Source organism: Phyllopteryx taeniolatus, chromosome 14 (genome assembly GCF_024500385.1).
Source record: "Phyllopteryx taeniolatus isolate TA_2022b chromosome 14, UOR_Ptae_1.2, whole genome shotgun sequence".
In the NCBI taxonomy this organism is placed as follows: Eukaryota; Metazoa; Chordata; class Actinopteri; order Syngnathiformes; family Syngnathidae; genus Phyllopteryx; species Phyllopteryx taeniolatus.
In genome coordinates this window covers 26,091,937-26,118,778 of record NC_084515.1, presented here as the reverse complement: position 1 = coordinate 26,118,778, position 26,842 = coordinate 26,091,937, and the positions used below count along the sequence as shown (strand labels likewise).

Here is a 26,842-nt window from a genome sequence, read left to right as displayed (position 1 = left end):
TTTCGCCCACATTTCAAAGTATAATACATCAGAAAACCTTGTCAGTTAACAGAAACTTTCTTTCTATAGTGGCCAATGGCAGAATGACAGGACGAGGCAAAGGAAAGAGAGGTAAGAGGTAAGAAGAGTGTGATTATGGGGATCGTATGACACCACGGCGCCAATTTGCACTTTGTGCAGTGAAAAATTACATTAAGTACTTATTTTTTTAGTATTTTGATCAATGCGATTTTCGTTTCATTGACAATGTTTAACACTTCTGTACTCTGTCTGTGGTATCTTGTGTATTGGTATGCGTGGGTTGATTGTTGTTCCCTCATTTGGAATGAATCAGAATCAGAATCAGAATCATCTTTATTTGCCAAGTATGTCCAAAACACACAAGGAATTTGTCTCCGGTAGTTGGAGCCGCTCTAGTACAACAGACAGTCAATTTACAGAACACTTTGGAGACATAAAGACATTGACAAAAAACAACAACAAACAACAATTGTGCAAAAAGATGCAGAGTCCTCATTTCGAATGGCTAATATCGCAATAGTCCGGTGCAATGACCATTGTGCAAAGGGCACTGAGACTTCAAGGAGTGTATGCGGTTTAAAGTGACGAGCAGTGCGATAATCTGGGACAATGGTTGTGCAAATGTTACAGATACTCCTCAATCAGTGTGCAAATGGAGCAGATGCTACTCTGGCATGAGTGGCCACTATATGCAAATAGTGCAGCATGGCGAGACAACTACAGTGAGTGCACGAGTAATACATAATTGTAAGTTAGCTGTTTAAGAAGTTGATTGCAAGAGGGAAGAAGCTGTTGGAATGTCTACTAGTTCTAGTTTGCATTGATCGGTAGCGCCTACCTGAGGGAAGGAGCTGGAAGAGCTGGTGACTGGGGTGGGGAGGGTCCGAGAGGATTTTGCACGCCCTTGTCTTAGTTCTGGCACCGTGCAAGTTCTCAAGGGTGGGTAGGGGGGTACCGACAATCCTTTCAGCAGTTTTGATTGTCCGTTGCAGTCGGAGTTTGTCCTTTTTTGTAGCAGCACCAAACCAGACTGTGATGGAAGAACACAGGACTGATTCGATGACCGCTGTGTAGAACTGTCTCAGCAGCTCCGGTGGCAGGCCATGCTTTCTCAGAAGCCGCAGGAAGTACATCCTCTGCTGGGCCTTTTTGAGGACGGAGTTGATGTTGGTTGCCCACTTCAGGTCCTGGGAGATTGTAATTCCCAGGAACTTGAAGGTCTCGACGGTTGACACAAGGCAGCTGGACAACGTGAGGGGCAGCTGTGGCGAAGGATGCCTCCTGAAGTCCACGATCATCTCTACAGTCTTGAGCGTGTTCAGCTCCAGGTTGTGTCGGCCGCACCACAGCTCCAGCCGCTCCGCTTCCTGTCGATATGCAGACTCATCACCGTCCTTGATGAGGCCGATGACAGTGGTGTCATCTGCAAACTTCAGGAGTTTGACAGTCGGGTTCGCTGAGGTGCAGTCGTTCGTGTAGAGAGAGAAGAGCAGCGGAGAGAGGACACAACCTTGGGGCGCCCCAGTGCTGATGCTGCGTGTGGATGAGGTGGCCTCCCCCAGCCTGACCTGCTGTGTCCTGCCCGTCAGAAAGCTGTAAATCCACTGGCAGATGGCAGGTGAGACGCTGAGCTGGAGAAGCTTGGATGAAAGGAGTTCAGGGATGATGGTGTTGAACGCTGAGCTGAAGTCCACGAACAGGATCCTCGCGTAGGTCCCTGCACTGTCGAGGTGTTCTAGGATGAAGTGCAGTCCCATGTTGACTGCATCATCCGCAGATCTGTTCGCTTGGTAGGCAAACTGCAGGGGGCCCAGCAGGGGACCTGTGACACTCTTGAGGTGGTCCAGCACAAGACGTTCAAAGGACTTCATGACCACAGATGTCAAAGCGACAGGCCTGTAGTCATTCAGACCCGAGATTGCAGGTTTCTTGGGGACTGGGATGATGGTGGAGCGTTTGAAACAGGATGGAACTTCGCACGTTTCCAGTGATCTGTTGAAGATCTGAGTGAAGACTGGCGCGAGCTGGTCCGCGCAGACTTTGAGGCAGGATGGGGACACGTGGTCCGGGCCTGCCGCTTTGTTAATCTTTTGTTGTTTGAAGATGCGTCTCACATCCTGTTCATGGATGGTTAACGCAGAGGTCAGAGGTGTGATTGTGGTCGCGGGTGCGGCCGGGTTGGTGTGTGGCGTGAAACTGTCCTTTTCAAATCTGCAGTAGAAGGTATTCAAGTCGTTGGCTAGTGTGCTATTGTTCTCAGCTTGGGGGGATCGTCGCTTGTAATTAGTCAGCGACTGGAATGCATGCCAGACTGATTTAGAGTCGTTTGCGCTAAACTGTTTTTCCAACTTTGCTGTATAGATCCTCTTTGCAATGTTAATTTCTTTGGTCAGCTGGTTTCTAGCTCGATTATACAGGGCCCTGTCCCCGCTCTGATATGCGTCCTCCTTAGCTTGGCGAAGCTGCTTAAGTTTAGCAGTGAACCACGGCTTATTGTTGTTGAATGTGCGAAATGATTTTGTTGGTACACAGACCTCTTCACAGAAACTGATATAGGATGTGACGGTGTCCGTATATTCATCCAGGCTGCCAGCTGAATTTTCAAAGACACTCCAGTCTGTGCAGTCTAAGCAGCTTTGAAGTTCCATCTTGGCTTCATTTGTCCACTTTTTGACTGTTTTCACTGTAGGCTTCGCACATTTAAGTTCTTGCCTGTACGTCGGTATTAAGTGAATTAAGCAGTGATCAGACGAGCCCAAGGCTGCACGAGGTATAGCACGGTATGCGTTTTTTACCGTGGTGTAGCAGTGGTCTAAAGTATTATTTTCCCTGGTAGGACAGTCGATGTGCTGCTTGTATTTAGGGAGTTCGTGGTTGAGTTTAGCTTTGTTAAAGTCCCCGAGAATAATGAGGGGTGAGTCGGGGTGGTTTTTTTTTCAATTTCGTTGACTTGATCGGCGAGCGTTAGCAATGCGGCGTTCGTGTTAGCTTGAGGCGGAATATAGACGCCTGCGAGAATGAATGATGCGAACTCACGTGGGGAGTAGAATGGTTTACAGTTTAAGAATAGCGACTCCAAATGCGGGCTGCAGTGTGTGCTGAGCACCGTGACGTCCGTACACCATTTTTCGTTGATATAGAGGCATATCCCGCCACCCTTTGTTTTCCCCGATGATTCCATGTCGCGGTCCGCTCGATGAATGTGGAAACCGGGAAGCATAACAGCGCCATCGGGTACAGCGTCGCAAAGCCAGGTCTCCGTGAAGCACATGGCCGCGGAACGTCCGAAGTCTTTACTGGTCTTTAACAGAAGATGAAGCTCGTCCATTTTGTTGGGTAGGGAGCGTACATTCGCGAGGTGGATCGACGGGAACGCCAATCTGTGTCCTCTCTTGCGGAGTTTCACCTGAATGCCGGCTCGCTTCCCTCTGTGGCGCCGCTTCCGTCTCCATGCGCCGAAAACCGCGGACGCCGCTCCGGTGAGTAACTCGGGGAAAAAACTGAGCGGATATTCGAAAGTTGGTGACAGAAAGTCCGGAGTAGACTCCTTGATGGTTAGCAGGTCTCCCCTTGTGTAAGTGAGTCGTGTAAGGTCTCCAAAGACGGACGAAAAACACAAAAAACACAAAAACAAAGACAATACTAGAGCGCGTTACCGAGGCGACCACACTGGTAGGCGCCATCTTGGATATCTTGGAATGTAATGGAACGATTTGTCTACTCCCCTGGTATGAGTGTCATTTGTCGGTGTGTAATGGACATACAGTATCACTGTGGCTATTTGCAACACTTGTCAGTCCTGCTGCTCCTTCCACTATGACCAGTGTGAATGATTGTTTGTGTTTTGTATTCCTGGTGTTGTGTATTCTATGCATCATTAGTCTGCAGGGATTTTAGCATACCTACTCCCAAAAGTGTAAAACATTCATTGGTTGGAACAGGGACAACTTGTTGAAGTCCACCACGTGTGAAAATGCCAAATTGCAGGATTATGTGTCAAAGGGGGGTGTGGGGGTGGGGGTATCGGTATTTTCAATTTCATATTTACATAATTTGTTGGAGTTTTTCCTCATCCAAGCAGGATCAACACAGGTAATTGGATGAAGAAGGACAGAAGCAGTCTCTTCGAGTGGACAGTGGATGGACAACAACTAGGTTATGTTAAGTGGGGTGCAATTCACGACAATTCACGACAAGTATGGTAATACTTTAAAACTCAATAACTCCTTGGAATTTAAAACAATATGGTGGGAAGGAGGCTCAACAACTATGGGAACACTATAATTAAGGGGTAATAACCAAAAACATCTATTTAACGCAGTTACAGAATTTATTAACATTCCTCAGTGACTTATTCAAGAGATAAAAATGTTGGTGGGGACAATTTAAAAAAAAATAAGTGATTATGGTTTGATGTGTTATCTTAGTCTGGGGTTTCATTACACAGATGGTGCAGTCATGTCCAAATCCAGAAGTCAAACTGGATTAAAGGGAGGGGAAAGATGAGTATTTTAATGGTTTCAATTAAAGGATAACTTAGGGATAAAAGAAAAGGAATAGCATTAAAATAGAGACAATTGGAATGCTACAGTAAGTTGTTAATTGACTGTTGGGAACCATATGTGGTACATGAACATTTGGTGAACTACGTTGCTTTTGATTTTGATACCAGACTTTTTATGACTGTCCTCATCATGCATTGTGTTATGACGTGGTTGAGTGTTGGTTTGCATTATATCTGTTGTTTTTGCAAAACACTAGCATAAGTTCTCATTCTTACAGGATGGTGTAGGGAGCTGTCTGGAACCCTTGTGTGTGAATAATGGACTCAGCACGTACTGTCCAAGCGTGGACAGTGACCGAAGGTTGGCCTGGGCTTGGAACAACTGAGTAATGGGTGCGGATGATGGATTAGCATTGTGATCGAGCGTAATGCAAGTGTTTAAAATGCTGTTTTTAAATGGTGATTTTCATTTATGTTGAAAAAAAAAAACTATTCAAAGTTACCTGGCCCTGTGTGAAAAAGTAACTCCCCCCCTTGTTAAATCATGAATTTATTGTGACTACCGTATTTTCATGACCATAGGGCGCAGCGTATTAAAATGTGCAGTCTCAGTTACGGGGTCTATTTCTGTATTTAACACATACATAAGGCACACCACATTATTGGGCGCAGGCATGGTAAAACATACGCTAGCTTAAAACATACGGTAGCATGCATGCACGCTAAAACAATGATTTTAAAAAGGCAGCGGGAGCAAAACTGAGTTCGATTGTACTTTATTGAAGTATTTAACAATGTACTCATGTTATTTTTTTTTAATCAATCCTCCTCCACAAATCCATCAAAGTCCTCATCTTCTGTATCCGAAATGAACAGCTGGACAAGTTCTCAATCAAACACGCCAGGTTACCTCTCGTCATTGTCAGAGTCAGTCTCGTTGCCGGGGGGCTGTTCAGCAATGATGCAGGCTTTCGCGTAAGCTCGGACAACAGTCAAAGCAGATACCTTAGCCCAAGCATCCACAATCCATTCACATATGGTGGCGTAACTTGCCCGGCGTTGCCTCCCAGTCTTAGTTGCACTTGGTTTTTCACAACGGCTGTGAGATGGGCGCACAAGGAGTCACAGATCAACAGGGACGGTGACGCATGGGAAAAAAAACATCCGGTCTCTTTACGTACACCTCACTCAGCCACTCTCTCATTTTCTCCTCTTCCATCCAGCCCTTTTGATTGGCCTTAACGATGACTTCGGCTGGAAACATTTCTTTCGGCAGCGTCTTCCTCTTAAAAATCACCATAGGTGGCAGTTTCTGTCCATTACCATGGCAACCAAGCACAACAGTAAAAGCCAACCCCTTGTGCCCCGTTGTGCGTATCGCTACCGTGGTGGTTCCCTTCTTCTCTACAGTGTGGTTCACCGGGATGTCGAAAGTGAGCGGCACCTCGTCAGAATCATAATCATCATTATTTGCCAAGTATGTACAAAAAACACAAGGAATTTGTCTCCGGTAGTTGGAGCCGCTCAAGTACGACAACAGTCAATTGACAGAAAACACTTTTGAGACATAAAGACATTGACAAAAAACAGTCACTGAGCAATAAAGGGTTGCTAGTTATCTGGTAATGCCGGTACAATTAATAAAAAAAAAAAAAAGAGTCCTCGAGCACTTAGAGCAGATCGAAAGACTAATATTGCAATAGTCCGGTGCAATGACCATTGTGCAAAGGGCGCCGAGACTTCAAGCGAGTAGTGCGATAATCTGGGACAATGTTGATTGTGCTAATGTTGCAGATATGTCCATGTTGGTGATGTGGTTGGGCTGGATGTGTTTGTCAGCAATCTTTTTACTGCAGTAGGAGCGGAAGATGGCCAGCTTTTCCTTGTAATCCGGCGTAAATTGCTGCACCAAGGTAGTACTTGCACGGATGGATAGATGGTGCCGTTTCATAAGACAAAAGCTGTAAAGACACTTCTCCTGGCTGTTCTTTGGTCATTAATCCATTGCTCGAGTTGGTCTTCCAACTCGGGCCACCTCGCCTTGTTTCCGCGGAAACTCAGCTTCGTCTTCTTGACTTTGCGAAGCTCATTTTCCTGCTTACTCCATTTGCAAACCATGGATTCGTTGATCTTGAATTCTCTCGCGGCTGCTCGATTCCCATGTTCCTCCGCGTAACTAATAGCTTGCACTTTAAACTGTGCTTCGTAAGCGTGTCTCTTCGTAGGTGCCATTTCGGGGGTCCTTAGCCAAACCGATGCACTACAGGAACTATATACCTACTGGGTGCGTGTCTTTAGCGTCCTCTGTCACGCGCACCCTTCCCCCTTTATGCCCGCATGCTGTCCTCAGTCACGTCCGCCTTCCTCTATATAAGCAGCGTGTAGGCAGGAAATGCTCCCAGTCAGTCAAGCGGAGCGCTCATTAAAGTCACACAACAACATTTACAGATTTTGGAACACACAAGGCGCGCCGCTTTATAAGGCGCCACGTCCATTTTGGAGAAAATGTAAGACTTTTAAGTGCGCCTTATGGTCGTGAACATACGGTATTCATTTGTTCCTGCTCAACAGGAGCACCGATCATCTGGAAGAACTGCGAAATACAGACACCCGGAAATCCCCCATAAAAATCATTGTATTTGGTTTTTACTGACTTTTCACACAACGTCCCAACTTCATTGGAAATGGGGTTTTGTATTACTTGGCTAATTACTTAAGATAATCTATTACCGTAATTTCTCGTGTAAAATGTGCACCCATGTATAATACGCACCCCCAAAGTTGACCTCAAAATTCTGGAAAACCCTTCTACCTATGTTTGCATTTTTTTAATGCATGCTTTTGCTTATACCCATATGATCAAAATATGATTCTGTATTTTGTTTTTATTTTTTTCAAAATAATTATTCTGAAGCACTTTATTTGAACACGTAATACTATCTTTTTTACTTACTTGCTCTTATTTTGACATTCACAGCCCTACTTTTATTGAGTAAATGAGAAAACACAGTTTTGCTCATGTTTGATTACTCAGGCAGAATTTGTAAAATGGGTACAATTCTTTAAAGAAAATGAAGGGCCAGGCGAAAGCTTTCATTTTATTTTAATAGAAGTCAAATTAAACTGCCAAGCATTTCAGAAAAGCATTATCATAAAAAAATAAACCATAACCATAAAGAAATTAATGATGGTTGTTGTTCAATAATCATTCGTATTTGAAATATATATATATATATATATATATATATATATATATAAAATTTCACAAATTCTGCCTGGGTATATAAACTTATGAGCACAACTGTACATATAGACTCTTTCCAAAAAATTTGAATATGATGGAAAAGTTTATTTATTTCCAAAATTCCATTCAAAAAGTTAAACGTTCATAGATTATAGATTCAGGGCCCACAATTTAAACAATTTAAAGTATCTATTTGTTTATTTTTACATAATTTGGGCTTCCAGCTCATAAAACCCACATAATCAGGAACTAAAAAAATTAGAATACTGTGAAGAAATCAGCCCAAATTTTGCATAAATGTCTTAAGAAGAATCATCTTTAATTGTCATGAACATGCATGCATGCACATGAAATTTGTTCTATGCATTTAACCCATCACAGTGAACACATACACATGTTAGTGGAACACACTGGAGCAGGGGGCAGCTGAAGTGCCCGGGGAGCATTTTGGGGTATCAGTGTCTTGCTCAAGGACACCACAGCCGTGAGTCCGGGGGATGTTGGCGGATGGTCCAGTCGGGGTTTTGAACCTAGGTCCCCCACGGTGGCAGGCGATGATCTTAACCATTAAACCAAATTATATGCCACCCACAGTTATAACAGATATATATATATATATATATATATATATATATATATATATATATATATATATATATATATATATATATATATATATGTTTTTTGTTTGTTTGTTTTTTTAAGAAAAAAATGTTCTGTGGTGATAACACAGCACATCCCTTGGCAATGACAAAAAAACTAACCCTCGTTCAAATCGGTTGAGAAATGAGCAAGTAATGACTTAATTTCAATGTCCATGCATTTGAAGGGCATATCGACCTTCCCAACGTGGCCGCCAACTAGACACCTCGGCTAGCCGGGCTGCTACAGCATGCTGGCGTATAGTCTTCATAGCTATTGTCAGAACCGCTACACACATTTCTAGCTGTGTTAACGCTAATCACCAAATAATGCTTGATTTACAACCCTGACACAATCAACGAAATGGCAGCTGACCACACGGAGATGCTTCAGTGCCGCCTCTTGAATTGCTGTATGTTATGTGTCGGCACTGGCTCGGCAGGTGCTTGTAATGTGCGTACTGCGTAGCTATTAGCTAATAAGCTAATTAGACAATTAGCGCTATCGCTAGCTAATTGAATAGCAAATAGTTTTTGCCCAGTGTATCTGATACAATATGAAATGTCTCTGCGAAGTATGTTATCCCAAGATAGGGCCTGTTCATACGTGTTCCATTTTGTTTTGTGTTTTTTTAAGAGTATGGGCCAGAAAATTTTTTATATGGCCTGCAATAACTCAATCTTACCAAGAATATTGTATTTCTAGTCGAAACATTAAAATTACATGCATCATGTAAAAAATTTTTTTTTATTAATTAATTAATTAATTCCCAGGAGAGTATTAAAAAAAAGAAAAACTTACTCCCCTGGAAAACTTTTTATCTACTTATTTCAATCAAAAAGAGCTTGAAACAAGTGACTAAAGCCAAGGTAATCTTTTTTTTAAGATTTTGAGTTTTTGCAGTGTATTTTTAGTTTTTAAAAAAACACTCACAGTATTCGGTCAGGTATCAGGTATCGCCGCTGGTCTCCAAAATACAGACGAGTAAGTGTCTTTTTTGAGCTGGCGTCAAAGAATGTGAGAAGGCTTTTCTAGCAGAATGCTCCCCAAAGTCTTTGAAGTTTTCCATTGTATCCCACTTGTGCTCCCAATCCTCTGCATTTAGGATTAGGTTTCACTTCCTTCTCCCATTACACATTTACAGTGGTCAAATACAATATACAAATACAAACTGAGTTTTAATTATATATAGTAGCCAATTATAGTAGCTGTGAGACTGGCCTTTTCTGGACATTTGTATAACAAGACCAAGGTGTTTTTTGAAATGAAATTGACACTTATATGAAGTCCATGTCCAAGAAGCAAATGCCTTTTATTGTGTTCTCATCATTAGCCTGCAATGCCAAGTTTTTAAGAATGTCTTTGTAGCTTAACTCCAGCCTAGAGATGGAATTCAATCTTCCTACTGTTTCCCTGTCCAATGCCTTTAGCCCTGTCAATCTCCTGAAAAAACTGAAAACGGATTACTATGTCTTTGGCACAAAACATATGGGTTTATGAAAATGTATTAATACAGCTTTGGCACTAAATGAGTTACTAGTTATCGTACAAAAAAAGTGGATAACACTTTGGGCTGCTCTGTATGTGTTGTTAGATGGGTTATAATTTACCGTAACATCGGTGCTAATCTTATTAGCATGTTCAACTTGTTCCCTCTGCTGGTCACTAATTAGCTTTATAGTTGATTGACTGCATATCAATACACAAAGATTGACTATTGTGGACACGTACATTGTAATGACGCTGCTCAAACGATATATTGTGCAGCCCTACAACATCATCAGCTTCAAATAACATTCAAGTATGCCGATGTTTATACAGTAAAACTGCTAATAAATTGATTGATTGATTGTAGTTTATTTCAAACATGCAGGACACAAGTAAAGAATAGAAAATAAAATAAACGCAACAATTAAATATCCCATACTGAAACACCATGTACTGCTAGTCCAAAAATGAGTTGGAAAAAGTTAAGCTTCTTATATGAACTGTTTCAAAGGTTATGTTTGAGGAACACTGGTGTTTCAGCTTCTTCTGAAGGCCTGGCTGCAATGTCCCAGTCTGAACATTAGGCGCAGCATGTAAAAGAAGTATGTAGATACCGGTAATAGATGTAGAAAGAGACAAGGAAAAATATAGTGGTGGATGGATACTGTTAACAAGTGGATAGATGGATGTGTGCTGAGCTTTAAATTAAGTAAGTGAATAAAAAAGAAATACAGGAAAGCTTCTTTGGAATACACACCAACCAAAGCAGAGCATCCGAAACAGGTGGCCCAGACAGCGACAGTCAGTTCTTTGCATGTAATGCCATAAGGGCCTAACAAATATGACAGTTGTGTATTCGTAGCCACGCAGAAAAAAAACAGCAGAGTATGAAAATGAAAAAACATAATTTTTCCAAAAGCAACACGAACAATACCATTTACAGTCCCCTCCAAAGGTATTGGAAATGCAAGGTCAATTAGTTTTTGTTGTATAGTGAAGACATTTGGGTTTCAAATGTCTGCTCCTTGAGCCGTCACCTTATCGTGGTGGAGGGGTTTGTGTGTCCCAATGATCCTAAGAGCTAAGTTGTCTGGGGCTTTATGCCCCTGGCAGGATCACCCATGACAAACAGGTCCTAGGTGAGGGACCAGACAAAGCACGGCTCAAAGAACCCTTATGACGATGACAAACAATGGACTTGGTTTTTCCTTGCCTGGACGCGGGTCACCGGGGCCACCCTCTGGAGCCAGGCCTGGTGGTGGGGCTTGAAGGCGAGCGCCTGGTGGCCGGGCCTGCACCCATGGGGCTCGGGCCGGGCACAGCCCGAAAGGGTAACGTGGGTCCCGCTTCCCATGGGCTCACCACCTGTGGGAGGGGCCATAGAGGTCGGGTGCAGTGTGAGCTGGGCGGTGGCCGAAGGCGGGGACCTTGGCGATCCGAACCCCGGCTACAGAAGCTGGCTCTAGAGACGTGGAATGTTACCTCTCTGGCAGGGAAGGAGCCCGAGTTGGTGTGTGAGGTCGAGAAGTTCCGACAAGATATAGTCGGACTCGCCTCCACACACAGCTTGGGCTCTGGTATCAGTCCTCTCGAGAGGGGTTGGACTCTCTTCCACTCTGGAGTTGCCCACGGTGAGAGGCGCAGAGCAGGTGTGGGTATACTTATTGCTCCCCCGCCTCGGCGCCTGCACGTTGGGGTTCACCCTGGTGCACGAGAGGGTAGCCTCCCTCTGCCTTCGGGTGGGGGGACGGGTCCTGACTGTTATTTGTGTCTATGCACCAAACAGCAGTTCGGAGTACCCACCCTTTTTGGAGTCCTTGGAGGGGGTGCTGGAGAGCGCTCCCGCTAGGGACTCCATCGTTCTGCTGGGGGACTTCAATGCTCACGTGGGCAATGGCAGTGAGACCTGGAAGGGCGTGATTGGGAGCAACGGCCTCCCCGATCAGAACCCGAGCGGTGTTCTGTTATTGGACTTCTGTGCTCATCACGGATTGTCCATAACGAACACCATGTTCAAGCATAAGGGTGTCCACACGTGCACTTCGCACCAGGACACCCTAGGTCGCAGTTCGATGATCGACTGTGTGGTCATGTCATCGGACTTGCGGCCGCATGTCTTGGACACTCGGCTGAAGAGAGGGGCGGAGCTGTCAACTGATCACCACCTGGTGGGGAGTTGGCTCCGATGGTGGGGGAAGATGCCGGTCCGACGTGGCAAGCCCAAACGTATTGTGAGGGTCTGCTGGGAACGTCTGTCGGAATCCCCTGTCAGAAGGAGTTTCAACTCCCACCTCCGACAGAACTTTGATCATGTTCCGGGGGAGGCGGGGGACATAGAGTCCGAGTGGGCCATGTTCCGCCCCTCCATTGCTGAGGCGGCCGACCGGAGCTGTGGACGTAAGGTGGTCGGTGCCTGTCGTGGCGGCAATCCCCGAACCCGTTGGTGGACACCAACGGTGAGGGATGCCGTCAAGCTGAAGTCCTATCGGGCTTTTTTGGCCGGTGGGACTCCTGAGGCAGCTGATGAGTACCGGCTGGCCAAGCGGAATGCAGCGTTGGTGGTCGCTGAAGCAAAAAGGAGTTCGGGGGAGGCCACGGAGAAAGACTTCCAGACGGCTTCGAGTAAATTCTGGTCCACCATCCTTCGTCTCAGGAGAGGAAAGCAGTGCACCACCAAAACTGTGTATAGTGGGGGTGGGGCGCTGCTGACCTCAACTCGGGATGTTGTGAGTCGGTGGGGAGAATAGTTCAAAGACCTCCTCAATTCCACCGACACACCTTACCATGAGGAAGCAGAGTGTGTGTTCTCTGAGGCGGGCTCTCCTATCTCTGGGTTTGAGGTCACCGAGGTAGTTAAAAAGCTCCTTGTGGCCAAGCCCAAGGGGTGGATGAGATTCGCCCGGAGTTCCTAAAGGCTCTGGATGTTGTGGGGCTGTCCTGGTTGACACACCTCTGCAACATCGCATGGACATCGGGAACAGTGCCTCTGGATTGGCAGACTAGGGTGGTGTCCCCCTTTTTAAGAAGGGGGACCGGAGGGTGTGTTCCAACTACAGGGGGATCACACTCCTCAGCCTCCCTGGTAAGGTCTATTCAGGGGTGCTGGAGAGGAGGGTCCGTTGCGAAGTCGAATCACAGATTCAGGAGGTACCGAACCCCCTGATACGGGCTGGAGTCAAGAGTTTGGTCCGCATATCCGGCAGAAAGTCGGACTCGTTCCCGGTGAGGGTTGGACTCCTTTGTCACCGATTCTGTTCATAACTTTTATGGACAGAATTTCAAGGCGCAGCCGAGGCGTAGAGGGGGTCCGGTTTGGTGGGCTCAGTATTGCATCTCTGCTTTTTGCAGATGATGTGGTTCTGTTGGCTTTATCAAGCCGTGACCTCCAACTCTCACTGGAGCAGTGATCCTCGCGTAGGTCCCCGCGCCGTCAAGGTGTTCTAGGAAGAATTACGGTCCCATGTTGACTGCATCATCCGCCGACCTGTTTGCTCGGTAGGCAAACTGCAGGGGCGCTCTTGAAGTGGTCAAGCACGAGGTGTTCAAAGGACTTCATGACCACAGATGTCAAGGCGACAGGGCTGTAGTAATTAAGACCCGAGATTTCAGGTTTCTTGGGGACTACGATGATGGTGGACCGTTTGAAACAGGATGGTACTTCGCAGAGTTCCAGAGATCTATTGAAGATCTGTGTGAAGACTGGAGCGAGCTGGTCCGCGCAGACTTTGAGGCAGGATGGGGACACAAGGTCTGGGCCTGCCGCTTTGTTGATCGAAGATGCGTCTCACATCCTGTTGGTGGATGGTCAACGCAGAAATGGTGTGATGGTGGTCGGTGGTGTGGCTGGGTGGGTGTGGGGTGTGTAAGTGTCCTTTTCAAATCTGCAGTAGAAGGTGTTCAAGTCGTCGGCTAGTCGTCTGTTGTTCTTAGCTTGGGGGGTTGGTCGCTTGTAATTGGTTAGCGATTGTAATGCATGCCAGACTGATTTAGAGTCGTTAGCGCTAAACTGTTTTCGAACTTTACTGCATCGTTTCTCTTTGTAATGTTAATTTCTTTAGTTAGCTGATTTCTCACGCGATGATAAAGGGCCCTGTCCCCACTTCGATATGCATCCTCTTTAGCTTGGCGAAGTTGCTCAAGTTTGGCAGTGAACCGCGGTTTGTTGTTATTGAATGTGCAAAATGACTTTGTTGGTACACACACACACACCTCTTCACAGAAACTGATATAGGATGTGACAGTGTCCTTATATTCATCCAGGCTGCCAGCAGAATTTTTAAAGACACTCCAGTCTGTGCAGTCTAGACAGTTTGAAGTTCTATCTTTGCTTCGTTGGTCCACTTTTTCACTTTGGGCTTCGCGCATTTAAGTTCTTGCCTGTATGTTGGTATTAAGTGAATTAAGCAGTGATCAGACGAGCCCAGGGCTGCACGGGGGATAGCACGGTATGTGTTATTTAGCGTAGTATGGTAGTGGTCTAAAATCTTATTTTCCCTGGTAGGACAGTCGATGTGCTGCTTATATTTAGGGAGTTCGTGGTTGAGTTTAGCTTTGTTAAAGTCCCCAAGAATAATGAGGGGTGAGTCTGGGTGGGGTTTTTTTTCAATTTCGTTTACTTGTTCAGCGAGCATTAGCAGTGCGGCATTCGTGTTAGCTTGAGGCAGAATGTAAACACCGGCGAGAATTAAAGATGCAAAATCACGAGGAGAGTAGAATGGCTTACATTTCAAAAACAGCGACTCTAAATGCGGGCTGCAGTTTGTGCTGAGCTCCGTAACATCCGTACACCATTTATCGTTGATATAGAAGCATATCCCGCCGCCTTTTGTTTTCCCCGATAACTCCATGAAGCGGTCTGCCCGGTGAAGTTGGAAGCCCGGAAGCATAACGCCGCCATCCGGGACAGCCTCACAAAGCCAAGTCTCCGTAAAGCACAGGCCGGCGGAACGTCCGAAGTCTTTGTCAGAAGGTGAAGCTTGTCCATTTTGTTGGGTAGGGAGCGTAGATTCGCGAGCTGAATCGATAGAAACGCCAATCTGTATCCTCTCTTGCAGAGCTTCACTTGGATGCCGGCTCGCTTCCCTCTGTGGCGTCACCTGCGTCTCCATGCGCCATAGATCGCAGTCGATGGACTAAGTTAATTTAATAGTGTCTGTTCCAATCCTGAGGCACGGTGGGCGACTGGTTAGCACATCTGCCTCACAGTTCTGGTTCAATCCCTGGCCCCGCCTGCGTGGCGTTTGCATGTTCTCCCTGTGCCTGCGCGGGTTTTCTCCGGGCAGTCCGGTTTCCTCCCACATCCCAAAAACATGCGTGGTAGGTTGATTGAAGAATCTAAACTGTCCGTAGGTGTGAATGTGAGTGCGAATGGTTGTTTGTTTATATGTGCCCTGCGATTGGCTGGCGACCAGTTCAGGGTGTGACCCGCCTCTCGCCCAAAGATAGCTGGGATAGGCTCCAGCACGCCCGCGACCCTCGTGAGGATAAGCGGTAAAGAAAATGGATGGATGGATGGATGTTCCAATACTTATGCTCACTTGAAAAGTGGGTGGCTTCAAACAAAAGGTGCTCTGTCCTGAGTTGTTTAACACCGCTAGATGTAAATACCATAAAATAAAAGCTGGAATTCTGAACTTTTGTCTCATATTCATCTTTTGATCTCAAACCCAAATGTCTGCAGTGTACAACAAAAACAAAGGAATTGACCTTTCCGTTCCAATACTTTTGGAGTGGACTGTACATTGTTGTGTTCCATGTACAGTGGTCCATTGCAGGTCACATTTATCATTGACACTTTGGAGGCACCTCCGGCACTGAGGGCCCCACTCGGCGCAAACATATGACTAAGGGGAGGAAAATAAATTACAGGTTTCCCTCAGTAGCTGCGAGGGATTTGTCACGATATAAATCACAGGTGTCAAACTGGTGGCCTGGGGGCCAAATCCGGCCCGCCACATAATTTTATGTGGCCCGCGAAAGCAAATCAAAATTGCTCATTCTGTTCTGGTGTAATACCATTGAGATATTTGCAATTACCCCCTTTGAAAATAAATGTAATAGTTGAAAAACATATTTTTGTCGGCTTCTGATTTCAAAACTGGTTATTCATCAATGTGTTGTGTATACTGTATAACAGCATATGAGGTAATCTTTCATTTATATGGGTTAAGTCGCAGCGGCCCTCCGAGGGAAATCATAACTAAGATGTGGCCCATGACAAAAATGAGTTTGACACCCCTGATATAAATGATAGATGATTATAACTTACGATGGACGTTCATATATCGCACTATATTTATTATATCGCACAGCTCTAGGAAAAGATTACCGCCGTCGGGCAATCTGTAAGCGTAGATGAGCGTTATGGGCCAGATGTGTCCCACACCGTCAGCACGAGCCAACCATTGGCCAGGCCGTCGGTGAGCAGTTAACTGAATCAAAATGTGCAATATGATGTTTTTTCTTCATGGGGCGCAATACTTTGTACTAAAGCCTCTGGAGAGCAGAACGGGAATAGTGCTTCAGTCCACAGCAGAAGGCGCATGGAGGGAGATTTGACAGGGAATACCCACACTTTAGGGTTGGGCCACCCAGGGTGCGTACCTGGCTTGGGGGTGCGTAAATGATAGCTTTCAGTGCATGGGAGAGCAAACACAGGCGGAAAAGCGCGCAGCTGGATGACTTTTCAGACCCATACACACGGGAGAATATTGCCCTTTGTGCACACGTTGTTTTTATGTTATGGTGAGTCAAATCCATGTCAGGGCTCGAGATTGCAACCAAAATGGTTGCATATGTGACGCTTTTTTTCAGTGTGCATGAATAAAAAATTAATTTGGTCGCACTTTCGCGAGTGGATATTTTAATGCTCCCGCTCACTACATAAGACATGGTGGTTGAAAGTCTTTTCACTTACTTTTTCACTCTTTTAGTCAATCTCCTCCTCATGCATGGTCTCCTTTCCGAAAATAGAGTGCCATCTTGTTATTATGAACGGCCTACGGGCGCGCACACACGTGTGCATTCGGCCCCCTTGCCACGGCGAGAGTGACCCTCGCGTGTCGGAGTGGTCGCAAGATGGAGAAAGTTAGTGCTCGCGGAGCGGTCCCCTCCATTGTCTGGTGAGGAGGTGCCGCCGACAAGGGCGCAGATAGTATTGGTACCCACTCAGATTCATAATGACATATATCCGTCCCCTCTACTTTTTTATCACGAATCTTACATGGAACTCATGCTATCTGCTTGTCACATAAAACACTACCTGTATAATTCCATGTTTTGTTGTACGTTTGTAAGGCTGAGAAGCGCTGAGAGCACACAACTCTGGCCTTATGTGTTACGAGCTTTATAAATTCCAATTCACAGTGGAAATTGGACACACCATCAGCGCATCACGTCATGTCTCACTACGCACACTGTAAAACATGGTGTTTGCTCAACTTAAAACAAAGTAACAATTTACACTGCACTCAGATATTTCTAACATTACTCTACTTAGCTAGATAAGTCTTGTGGCATGTATTCAACACTAGCTGAATTGGAATACCTTCCAAATATCAGTGGAAGTAGTTACATCTTGTGAAACTTTGAACCAACACCTACATTTTTACAGCGTGCGGCTAGTGGCTAAGGTTCTTAAAGATATGTAGTTAGCTGTGCCTGTTGTATTGTTCAGGGGGAAAAAAATTATTACAGCGTTTTTTCAGATGTAAAAACTTTATGCTGCATGCACTATGGAAATCTTAATATCACTATGTATATTATTTAAAATGTGAATTTCATGTACAGTTTACATAATATATATGTTGTTTATTAAACTACAGTTCATACACAAATGTCAAAATAAAACATATTTTGCAATTGGCATGAGGTAATTAGCATTCCAGACAAGTTTCATCATGTATGACTAGTGTTGATTACATTGCCATTTTGTAATTCATTAATGTTGTAGCCATGACTTTAAATACAAATAAAGAACCGTTGTGGTTAAAATGTAGTTTTGTGCCGTCTATATGAAGCCAAGCCACTTAGCCAGGCTGTAGAGCGCTTCACTACCTTATTTGAGTGTAAACGCACCCGATTGGACGTGTAATCCATGTGATCATGTGTGTAAATCTAAACAAATACACTGATTGAGTGACTGGCCCGCGTGACCACAGCGTTGATAGGACAGGATTCTTGCTTTCCTCTCTTCGCCCCACCTGTACTTCAACCTTCCTGCAATAACGAGAGCTTTACCACAATAATTACCGTACCATGAGATTAATACCGTAATAAAACCGAACCGTAACATATAGCAAACATTTGAACAGAGCAAGCTCAAGTTTGCCACGGGCAAGCAAAGATTTTAGGGCACTTGCCCTTCGTTCACTTCGAGCCCTGTATTAATACATAACATCCATCCATTTTCTGTACCGCTTACCCTCACGAGGGTCACGGGCGTGCTGGAGCCTATCCCAGCTATCTTCGGGCGAGAGGCAGGGTACAACCTAAACTGGTCGCCAGCCAATCGCAGGGCACAAAAAAAATTCAGACCTACAGGCACTGACATTCAGACCTACGGGCACTTAAGAGTCTTCAATCAACCTACCACGGATGTTTTTGGGATGTGGGAGGAAAACGGATTACCGGGAGAAAACCCACGCAGGCACGTTGAAAACATGCAAACTCCACACAGGCGGGGCCGGGATTTGAACCCCTGTCCTCAGAACTGTGAGGCAGATGTGCTAACCAGTCGGCCACCGTACATTCATACAGAACATTTTATTTAAAATAAGAAAAAATATATTCTTACCAATTAAAGGTTATTCCTGGTTTACTTGTAATTGTATGGCATTGTGAGTAATCATATGTATCAAACTGTGCAGGCATCTTGTTATTTTGGTTTTCGTGCCATCCGCAAACTTGGAATGTGCTGGGACTTTGCCCCGACAAGCTTACCGTCGCCATATGGGACATTTGCTGTATTGTCACCAAATGGTCACGTGGTATCTCCGTTGGCAGAAATCCTATGGAAGTCAATAGCCAAGCACGTCCATCCATCCATTTTATACCGCTTATCCGAGGTCAGGTCGCGGGGGCAGTCGCTGTAGAAGGGACGCCCAGACTTCCCTCTCCCCCGCCACTTCAGCTCTTCCGGTGTGATCCAGAGGCGTTACCAGGCCAGTCGAGAGACGTATACTCTCCAGCGTGTCCTAAGTTGTCCCCGGGGTCTCCTTCCGGTGGGACATGCCCGGAACACCTCACCAAGGAGGCGTCCGGGAGGCATCCGAATCAGATGCCCCAGCCACCTCATTTGGCCCCTCTCAATGTGGAGGAGCAGCGGCTCTACTCTGAGCCCCTCCCGGATGACCGAGCTTCTCACCCTATTTCTAAGGGAGAGCCCAGATACCCTGCGGAAGAAACTCATTTCGGCTGCTTGTTTTCGAGATCGCGTTCTTTCCGTCACGACCCACAGCTCGTGACCATAGGTGAGGGTAGGAACATAGATCGACCGGTAAATTGAGAGCTTAGCCTTTCGGCTTAGCTCCTTCTTTACCACAATGGACGATACAAAGTCTGCATCACTACAGACGCTGCACCGATCTGTCGATCTCCCGTTCCATTCTTCCCTCACTCGTGAACAAGACCCGAAGATACTTGAACTCCTCCACTTGGGATAGGATCTCATCCCCGAACTGGGCACGCCACTCTTTTCCGACTGAGGACCATGGTCTCAGATTTGGAGGTGCTGATTCTCATCCCAGCCGCTTCACACTCCAGTGAGAACCGCTCCAGTGAGAAATGGAGATTACGGCTTGATGAAGCCAACAGAACCACATCTGCAAAAAGCAGCAATTCTGAGGCCACCAAACCAGACCCCCTCTACGCCTCGGCTGCATCTAGAAATTCTGTCCATAAAAGTAATCAGTGACAAAGGGCAGTCTTGGTGGGGTCAAACCCTCACCGGAAACGAGTCCGACTTACTGCCGGCAATGCGGACCAAACTCTGACACCGGTCGTACAGGGACCGAACAGCCCATATCAGGGGGTTTGATACCCCATACTCCCGAAGCCCCCCCACAGGACTCCCCCGAGGGACACATTCAAACGCCTTCTTCAAGTCCACAAACCACATGTAGACTGGTTGGGCGAACTCCCATGCACCCTCGAGGACCCTGCCGAGGGTGTAGAGCTGGTCCACTGTTCCACGACCAGGACGAAAACCACACTGCTCCTCCGGAATCTGAGAGTCGACTTCCAGATGGACCCTCCTCTCCAGCACCCCTGAATAGACCTTACCAGGGAGGCTGAGGAGTGTGATCCCCCTTAAGTTGGAACACACCATCGGGTCCCCTTTCTGAAAAAGGGGGACACCCATCCCAGTCTGTCAATCCACGCGATGTTGCAGAGGCATGTCAACCAGGACAGCCCCACAACATCCAGAGGCTTTAGGAAGTCCGGGCGAATCTCATCCACCCCCGGGACCTTGCCACCAAGGAGCTTATTAACCATCTTGATGACCTCAACCCCAGAGATAGGAGAGCTCGCATCAGAGAACCCAGAGTCTGCTTCCTCATGGAAAGGCGTGTTGGTGGAGTTGAGGAGGTCTAAGTATTCTCCCTACCGACTCACAACGTCCCGAGTTGAGGTCACCAGTGCCCTATCCCCACTATACACAGTGTTGATGCTGCACTGCTTCCCCCTCCTGAGACGCCGGATGGTGGACCAGAATTTCCCCGAAGCCGTCCGGAAGTCTTTCTCCATAGGCTCACCAAACTCCTCCCATGTCCACCAACGGGTTTAGGGATTTCCGCCACAACAGGCATTGACCACCTTACGGCCACAGCTGCGGTCAGCCACCTCAGCAATGGAGGCACGGAACATGGTCCACTCGGACTCTATGTCCCCCCCTTCCCCCGGAAAATGACCAAAGTTCTGTCGAAGGTGGGAGTTGAAACGCCTTCTGACATGGGATTCCGCCAGACGTTCCCAGCAGACCCTCACAATACGTTTGTACCTGCCACATCGGACCAGCATCTTCCCCCACCATCGGAGCCAACTCACCACCAGGTGGTGATCAGTTGACAGCTCCACCCCTCTCTTCACCCGAATGTCCAAGACATGCGGCCGCAAGTTCGATGACACGACCACAAAGTCGATCATCGAACTGTGACCTCGGGTGTCCTGGTGCCAAGTGCACGTGTGGACACCCTTATGTTTGAACATGGTGTTCGTTATGGACAATCCGTGATGGGCACAGAAGTCCAATAACAGAACACCGCTCAGTTTCTGATCGTGGGGGCTGTTCCTCCCAATCACCCCCTTCCAGGTCTCACTGTCATTGCCCACGTGAGCATTGAAGTCCCCCAGCAGAACGATGGAGTCCCCAGCGGGAGCGCTCTCCAGCACCCCTTCCAAGGACTCCAAAAAGGGTGGGTACTCTGAACTGCTGTTTGGTGCATAGGCACAAACAACAGTCAGGACCCAACCCCCCACCCGAAGGTGGAGGGAGGCTACCCTCTCATCCACCGGGGTGAACCCCAACGTACAGGTGCCGAGCCGGAGGGCAATAAGTATACCCACACCTGCTCGGCGCCTCTCACCGTGGGCAACTCCAGAGTGGAAGAGAGTCCAACCCCTCTTGAGAGGACTGGTACCAGAGCCCAAGCCGTGTGTGGAGGTGAGGCCGACTATATCTAGTCGGAACTTCTCGACCTCACACACCAGCTCGGGCTCCTTCGCTGCCAGAGAGGTGACATTCCACGCACCTACAACCAGCTTCTGTAGCCGGGGATCAGATCGCCAAGGTCCCTGCCTTCGGCCACCGCCCAACTCACACTGCATCCGACCCTGATGACCCCTCCCACAGGTGCTGAGCCAAAAGGAAGGGGGACCCACGTTACCCTTTCTGGCTGTGCCCGGCAACCAGGCGCTCGCCTTCGAGCCCCACCTCCAGGCCTGGCTCCAGAGGGGGGCCCCGGTGAAACGCCTCCGGGCAAAGGAAAACGTCTTCTTGAATTGTTTGTCATCATAGCATCAGGCACGTGTTATCGGGTTATTCACGCTTATTTCCGTTAATTAATAAATGGTAGTGTCATGTTGCATTATGGGCCGTACATACAGATTGTCAACGAAGGATTCTTAGAGGTTTTACGGAATCTCAAAGACAAACAAAGCTCATTGAAAGCTTATGTGCAGCCACATTACATGACGCAAGTGTAATACACTATACATAGTAATGGTAAGACACTTAACACGACATTAGATATTAAATTACAAATGGATATGAGTCTTATAATATGCAAATATACGACAGGTATGGAGACTTTTCACGGTCTGAACATTGTGCTATCAACAATTCAATGATTAACACAATTATATGCGTCAAGAGACTTGTATACTTTAAACCTTTTGTGTAGGCCGAAATTAAAAGTTGTCAATCAAAAATATCCACTCTGGTCAGGCCTATGGACAGATTTGGGACACATTTCTCCGTAACTTTGTATTTAAGGCAAATTCTGGTTGCCGGTGTTGTACAGAAGCTTTGCTGCACAGCTTTGCTTGGCATCAGCAGGCCCAAACTTGCATACTGCAATAAAAAGCCACAGAAATTTGGTTTCTTAGCCAATATTATATGGAAGTGAATGGGACTTTTACCAACCAATGTTCATTTTTATTTGCTAAGTATGTCAAAACACACAAGGAATTTGTCTCTGGGAGTTGGAGCGGCTTGTAGTACGACAACAGACAGCCATTTATTTAATTTTTCTTGTCCTGTTCAGCTGATCTGTAAGAAAGGAAGATCTGTATCCCTTTTATATGGAAACAGTTTTACTGTCACAGTCGACTTTTTAAGCTGCCACTGTGCTTTCTTTGTATTCTGATGGATATTTATTGAGAATTACAGTCGTTCCGTCCGTCAGAACAAAGTTTTTAAAGGGAGTGACAGAAAAAAAAGAGAGTGAAAAGGTAGCTAAATAATATAGGAAAGGAAGACAATAAAAGACAAAGCACGAGCTGCAAACAAGATGAGGAAAGTAAAGCATTGTATAACTAGTACAATGACAGATTGGATTTGAGTGTTGTATGGGTCAGTAGTGCTACACCCTGTGAGTGAAGGACAGGACAATATAGTACAGGACTGGACAGGGACAGGAGGGGAAGCATGCAGGACAGGGGTCGTTGTACAAGTTAAGTGTGGTGGGAATGGCTATATAAATTATAAACATCTGTAAGACCAGAGTGTAAGTGAGGGAATACCCAATAAATTTGCATAGTTTTAAGATAGTTGTCGCAATGAGTGAGTGGCCCCACACCTAGCGAATAAATCCCAGGGTTGTGTGTCTGCAGACACATGCAATTGAAGTGACACTGTTTTGCATGCACAATAACTGTCAGAAGTATCCTGTAATTGCTGTGCTGCACCGCGGGGTCTGAGGACCCCACCCCACCCAATCGAGAGGCGGAATAGGGCCCAGGAGTCCACCCAAGAGCGGCCCGGTGGACGGGGACAGCTCCCACACTGAGGGATCCAGGGTGGTCCAGCGGCTCCACCGAGGCGCCCTGAAAACTGGCCACACGCAGGAGGCCGCAGGGACCCAACGAGGGACCGATAAGGGGGGAGGGCAACCCGGAGAGCAGCCACGGGGCAGGAGAGGAGAGCCCCCCACACCAAGCAGCCATCAAGCTAGAGGGGTCTGGCCCCAGGAGCACCGCCATGACCAGAGTGAGAACCCACCTCTCCCCCGTTACAATGACTGCCAGGTCCCTGACTGGCAGCCATTGGCCCTACCCTGTGTATAAGTGGCCCCTGAGTGGTGTGATACATTCAAACCTGGAGTGACCGTGAGGATGGGGGGTTGGGAGAGCAGGGCTGCCAGGCCCTGGTCTTAGCCAAATATGAACAAAGCGGATACAAAACTGGGTCAAACAGGAGTAGCTGGACACTAATATGCCAAAACCATAGTGTTTTTTTATGAAATTTAAGCTTTTATACTAACGCCATGTTAGAAAGTCACTCTATGGAGGTCCAATCCATTGATGGACTTAGAATCCAAATATTCATGTTAATTGGGAGGGCTGGCAGTGAACAACTGTGTTCGGCGTTTTAAACTCTTGTTCCATGTGCCCCTCTTTTAACATTGTTCAACTGTATCTCCAAAGATGTCTGCACACCCCCAAATAATAGTGGTATTATTTTTTTATATTCCTCTGAACTCAAAGGCTAATGACAGTAGTGAAAGGGTTATTTTGAAATATAGAAGTTCTTCTTAAAGCATCCTAGGTGCAATCTTGGGACAGTTATAGAATTTCACAGAACTGAATGACAACAGAGAAAATAATTCGCCATGGTCTTAAGGAGCGTTCTGTAATGTGTTTAAAAGGATCTGCGGAAAAACGTCTGCGATATGAAGGCACATTTTTATTTTCATGTTGTAATTGTGGACATAAATGACTTGCGGGTCAGTCTCGAAAAGCACAACAAATTTATAAAGCACATACTTACATCGTGGTGGTCCTCCACGATGCACACGGGAAGGCATGTATAGACCCGCAGTGGCTGAACAGAACTCATTATAAAACTAAACCATGCAAAATAAACGGGAAATATACTCTCATCAAACGCACCAGCAAGACACAAAATTAAGAGTTCAAGTGTTAAACACAGATATGATGTGAAGTCCAGATACGCAAGAACAGCCCTGATAACCAACCTACGTAACGGCCATGTTTGGAGGGGCATCGTTCATATCAAAGGCAATACATGTACATTTAAAACAAGTCATAACTTGCTCATTTCTCAACCGATTTTCATGGGGTTTACTTTTTTGGCAAAGCCAAAGCGCGTGCTGTCAATACAGAACATTTGGACAAAAATCCAAATAGTTTTCAGGTGAAAGGTTATTGCTCGCCCCTTTTGTGATTGTACGGTGTTGTCTGCAACCATATGCTGGACAATGCACCATTGTTATTTCTGTTTTCTAGCCGTCCACACACGGAATGAGCCGAAGACTTTGACCCTACTAGGTTAGAGTCAGCGTAGGCACGCAGCTTAAAAGGGCGTGTCGTATTTAATCAATCTTTATATCTATATTGAAGAAAGTACATTCTTCTTCTTCTTTTTCCACTTCTTCTTCTTTCTCCTCTTCTTCTTCTTCCTCCTCCTCTTCTTCTTCTTCTTCTTCTTCTTCTTCTTTCTCCTCTTCTTCTTCTTTCTCCTCTTCTTCATCGTCTTCTTCATCTTCTTCTTCTACATCGTCTTCTTCTTCTTCTCCTTAGTTATTTAACGGCGGTGTGAAAACCCCAATAGCGCATTACCGCCACCCATTTATCTTTTATGATCACTGCATCGGTTTCCAGGCAAAGTCGTTTATCGATGTTAATAATTTAGAAAACACACACATACACACTCTCACACTCTCACACACACGTATATATATATATATATATATATACTGTGGGTACTGAAAGTATTCAGCCCCCTTAAATTGTTCCACTCTTTTTTTATATTGCAGCCATTTGCTAAAATCATTTAAGTTCATTTTTGTTCTACATTAATGTACACAAAGCACCCCATATTGACAGAAAAAAAACGGAATTGTTGAAATTTATTTAAAAAGCAAAACTGAAATATCATACAGCCATAAGTATTCAGAGCCTTTGCTCAGTATTTAGTAGAAGCACCCTTTTGAGCTAATACAGCCATGAGTCTTTTTGAGAATGAGTTTTTCACACCTGGATTTGGGGATCATTTGCCATTCCTTGCAGATCCTCTCCAGTTCTGTCAGGTTGGATGGTGAACGCTGGTGGGCAGCCATTTTCAGGTCTTTCCAGAGATGCTCAATTGGGTTTAAGTCAGGGCTCTGGCTGGACCATTAAAAAACATTCACTGAATTGTTCTGAAGCCACTCCTTCGTTATTTTAGCTGTGTGGTTAGGGTCATTGTCTTGTTGGTGATCAGAAGAAATGGACAGCACCCGAGTTAAATATATGTGTGTCACAGCGAAGGGTCTGAATACTTATGGCTGTGTGATATTTCAGTTTTTGTTTTTGAATAAATCGGCAAAAATTTCAACAATTTCGTTTTTTTCTGCCAATATGGGGTGCTGTGTGTACATTAATGAGGAAAAAATGAACTTAAATGATTTTAACAAATGGCGGCAATATAACAAAGAGTGAACAATTTAAGGGGATCTGAAAACTTTACGTACCCACTGTGTATATACATATATATATATATATATATATATATATATATATATATATATATATATATATATATATATATATATATATATATATATATAGGCGGCACGGTGGGTGACTGGTCAGCACATCTGCTTCACAGTTCTGAGGATTGGTGTTTGCGTGGGTTTTCTCCGGCACTCCGGTTTCCTCCCACATCCCAAAAACATGCATGGTAGGTTAATTGAGGTAGGTTAAACTGTCCGTAGGTGTGAATGTGAATGGTTGTTTGTTTATATGTGCCCTGCGATTGGCTGGCGACCAGTTCAGGGTGTACCTCGCCTCTTGCCCGAAGATAGCTGGGATAGGCTCCAGCACGCCCGCTACCCTAGTGAGGATAAGCTGAACGGAAGATGAATGAATGAATGAATATATATATACACAACTTGTATATATCTCCATCGATTTTCTGTACCGCTTATCCTGACCAGGGTCACGGGCGTGCTGGAGCCGATCCCAGCTATCTTCGGGCGAGAGGCGGGGTACACCCTGAACTGGTCACTAGCCAACCGCGCAGGGCACATACTGTATAAACAAACAACCATTTGCACTCACATTCACAATTTAGAGTCTTCAATTAACCTACGTACCATGCACGTTTTTGAGGAAACCAGAGTACCCGGAGGAAACCCACACAGGCACGGTGATAACATACAAACTCCACAAGGGCGAGGCCGGATTTGAACCCGGGTCCTCAGAAATGTGAGGCAGATGCG

The 26,842-nt window shown here is 45.9% G+C and overlaps 1 protein-coding gene across 7 annotated transcripts in view; it reads right to left on the bottom strand.

Moving 5' to 3' along the window:
* Nucleotides 1–24,608, bottom strand: part of c14h5orf22 (chromosome 14 C5orf22 homolog) — an 84,131-nt gene extending 59,523 nt beyond the window's left edge. For 2 of the 7 annotated variants that reach the window (XM_061797770.1, XM_061797771.1), the window contains exon 1: nucleotides 24,388–24,607. Coding sequence is in view for 4 of the 7 variants with exons in the window: in XM_061797766.1 (XP_061653750.1) it covers nucleotides 24,388–24,456 (69 nt within the window). In the remaining 3 variants the exon portion in view is untranslated. Of the gene's footprint in view, nucleotides 1–24,383 lie in introns of all 7 variants that reach the window. The other 5 variants (XM_061797768.1, XM_061797767.1, XM_061797772.1 and 2 more) reach the window with 4 other exon arrangements.
* Between the last annotated feature and the right edge of the window lie 2,234 nt (nucleotides 24,609–26,842).